Source organism: Seriola dumerili, unplaced genomic scaffold (genome assembly GCF_002260705.1).
Source record: "Seriola dumerili isolate Sdu_G_001 unplaced genomic scaffold, Sdu_1.0 BDQW01001588.1, whole genome shotgun sequence".
Classification (NCBI taxonomy): Eukaryota; Metazoa; Chordata; class Actinopteri; order Carangiformes; family Carangidae; genus Seriola; species Seriola dumerili.
Genome location: NW_019175843.1, coordinates 42,282 through 45,401, shown reverse-complemented (window position 1 = coordinate 45,401; position 3,120 = coordinate 42,282). Strand labels below are relative to the sequence as shown.

At 47.3% G+C, this 3,120-nt stretch overlaps 1 protein-coding gene across 1 annotated transcript in view; it reads left to right on the top strand.

Annotated features, from left to right (window-relative positions):
- Positions 1-282: 282 nt before the first annotated feature.
- The window catches only part of LOC111238747 (multidrug resistance-associated protein 1-like), a 29,494-nt gene continuing 26,656 nt past the window's right edge, over positions 283-3,120 (top strand). Inside the window, exons 1-5 of the mRNA XM_022768417.1 lie at positions 283-324; positions 699-878; positions 1,349-1,474; positions 1,621-1,758; positions 2,653-2,778. Of these exons, the coding sequence (XP_022624138.1) occupies positions 283-324; positions 699-878; positions 1,349-1,474; positions 1,621-1,758; positions 2,653-2,778 (612 nt within the window). The remainder of the gene's footprint in view (positions 325-698; positions 879-1,348; positions 1,475-1,620; positions 1,759-2,652; positions 2,779-3,120) is intronic.

The window sequence follows — 3,120 nt, the reverse complement described above, 5'->3', positions numbered from 1 at the left end:
CCAGAACACTGCACTGCAATACTACAGCTATAGCTACACAACACTGTATCTGCACTACAGTACAAAAAAACACAACTCTCTCTCTCTCTCTCTCTCTCTGTCTCTGTCTCTCTCTCTCTCTCTCTCTCTGTCTCTCACAGAGAGAGAGATCGACCCACAACACACAGAGAAGGAGAGGGTAGAGAGACCTTTAGACAGGGTGTATTTCAGGATAAGATTTGCCAAGGAGAGGAAGAAGCAGACCATAGAGGAAGAGTTGTGTACAGTAGAAGAGTTGTTTAAATGGAGCATCTGTGCAGTGTGAGCGGTCTGGACCCTCTCTGGGTGAGTTGCATATTAAAGATTTGTTGAACATCTGAATATATTTCTGTGAGATCTGCTGCTCAGTTAAAACTAAACAGGATGAAATGAGTTGTGGTCAGAAGGTCCTTAGTGGCTGTCAAACCCAGTGATGGACAGTAGCAGTAGAGGAGGCTGGGGAGCTGAATGTGGTCTTCAGGCTTGGCAAACTGTCAGAAGACTGAGGAAGGGGAAGCAGGATGTGACTCAGACTGAACCTGAACCACCACATCCTCTGTGGAAGAGGCAGAGCTGGAGGACTTGTGGACTTTGGGTCTGTGGTGTTTAAGTTGCCCAACAGCGGGGCGCCAGGTGTGGATGACATTCACATCGAGATGGTATGTGCTTTGTGTTTTCAGGACTGGAACCTCACATGGTACACCTCCAGACCAGACCTGACCCAGTGTTTCCAGCACACTGTACTGGTGTGGTTCCCCTGTGTTTACCTGTGGACCTGTTCTCCTCTTTACCTGCTCTATCTGCAGCTCCGCCCCCACCGAGGTGTCATCCCACTAACCAAACTCTGCTGCAGCAAGATGGTAAGAAAACAATGAGGTCTAAATTTGGTCTGGGATCAGGAGGTTAGGGTTGACCCTAACCCTAACCCTCTATCGTCCAGCTTAGATCATACATGAAACCTGGTCTCTGTGGTCTGATCTGGTCTCTGGTCTAACCTGGTCTCTGTGGTCTAACCTGGTCTCTGTGGTCTTACCTGGTCTCTGTGGTCTGATCTGGTCTCTCTGGTCTAACCTGGTCTCTGTGGTCTGATCTGGTCTCTGTGGTCTAACCTGGTCTCTGTGGTCTAACCTGGTCTCTGTGGTTTGACCCGGTCTCTGTGGTCTGACCTGGTCTCTGTGGTCTAACCTGGTCTCTGTTCTCTGGTCTCTGTGGTCTAACCTGGGTCTCTGTGGTCTAACCTGGTCTCTGTGGTCTAACCTGGTCTCTGTGGTCTTACCTGGTCTCTGTGGTCTAACCTGGTCTCTGTGGTCTGATCTGGTCTCTGTTGAAGCTCCTGGGTCTCAGTCTGGCGTCCTTCGGTCTTCTGGAGATGTTTTACTTTTTAGTGAAGAAGAACGAGGAGATCCAGAACCAGCTGCTGGTCCTGCTGGGTCCACTGATCCGGAGCCTCACTCTGGTATGTCCTGATAGAGGTACTGGTTACTATGGCAACAGGTCCAGATCCACCCCCCCCCCCCCCCCCCCCCCCCCCCCACCCCCCCCACCCCCCCCCCCCCCCCCCCTTCTTCCCACTGTCTCTCTCTCTCTCTTCCTCCTCCTCAGGTTCTGGCTGTTGTGATAATCCAGGTGGAGAGGATGAAGGGCAGTCGTTCGTCTGTCCTCCTCTTCCTCTTCTGGACTCTTCTGGTTCTTTGTTCCATCATTCCTCTGAAGGTTGACATCGATCAGATCATTGATCAGGTATCAGCGATTGATCATTTATTAACTTCTCTGGTGGGAAAGGAACCAGTGGAACAGCAGGAAGAGGTAGATGGATAGATAGATAGATAGATAGATAGATACTTTATTCATCCCCTAGGGAGGGATAGGTGATGTAGGATAGGAGGAGGAGGTGATGCAGCAGGAGCAGGGGGTGGATGAGAGCTTCAGGGGTCTGTTGAGGATGTCATGTTCTTATTTTGATGTTTACATTTCTTTTCACCTCCTGACAAAAATGGCGGCCATTTGTTTTCTTTGGTTATCAGTAGTAAAATCTAAAATCTAAGTGAAATCATAGAATGTGATCTATGTTCTCACAGTGAGACCTTCACCCTCCATGTTTTCATAATAACTGACATTTATCTTCATGTGTGAACAGTCGGATGTAAACCTGAACATGTTTTAGAGGAACACGTGTTTGGGGGAGTGAAGGGAGTGAATATGTCCAAACAGCTTGCTGTTATATTTGTCACATATAGTCACATGTTGAGGGTGTGAACAACCTGCTGCTGTGACACAGGTGAGTTGAGCTACAGGAGGTGACTGGGCTGCAGATCTCACAATTCTGTGAAGGTTAACATGTCTAAACTTACTCTCCTCTGGAGGTGTGAACACGTGTGTTCAGTGATTCTTCACATGTAGCTGCTGAAACACAGAGGGTTTCCTGGAAATGACACTGAAAAGTTGAAGTTTAAAATAAAGTCATTGACAGTGTGAAGTGAATTCAGCGCCAGAGTCATATGACAGAAACAGCTGCCTCACACATCTCACATATCAACACATGTCGATGTTCTCCTGAATGAAACCAGACTGAAAGTTAATCTGACCTTTGACCTCTGACCTTTAATCTTTGACCTCTGCTCTCTGTTGTTTCAGGGTTTTTCATCAGACGCTGTTCGTTTCACAGCGTTCTTCATCTGCTTTTCCATCCAATTCATTGAACTCATCCTCAGCTGTTTCTCAGACCGCCGACCGTGCTCTGACAAACACACCTACGTCCAGGTAACAGACACTCTAACATCCAGGTAACAGACACTGTAACATCCAGGTAACAGACACTCTAACATCCAGGTAACAGACACTCTAACATCCAGGTAACAGACACTCTAACATCCAGGTAACAGACACTCTAACATCCAGGTAACAGACACTCTAACAGCCTCAGAGCAGGAATAAAGACAGAAGGAAGTCAGACATGGCAGGAAAAGGAGGAGCTGAGGAGGAGGCGGGTTTCATAGCAGCTTGTAGAGGAAGTAGATAGATAGATAGATAGATAGATAGATAGATAGATAGATAGATAGATAGATAGATAGATAGATAGATAGATAGATAGATAGATAGATA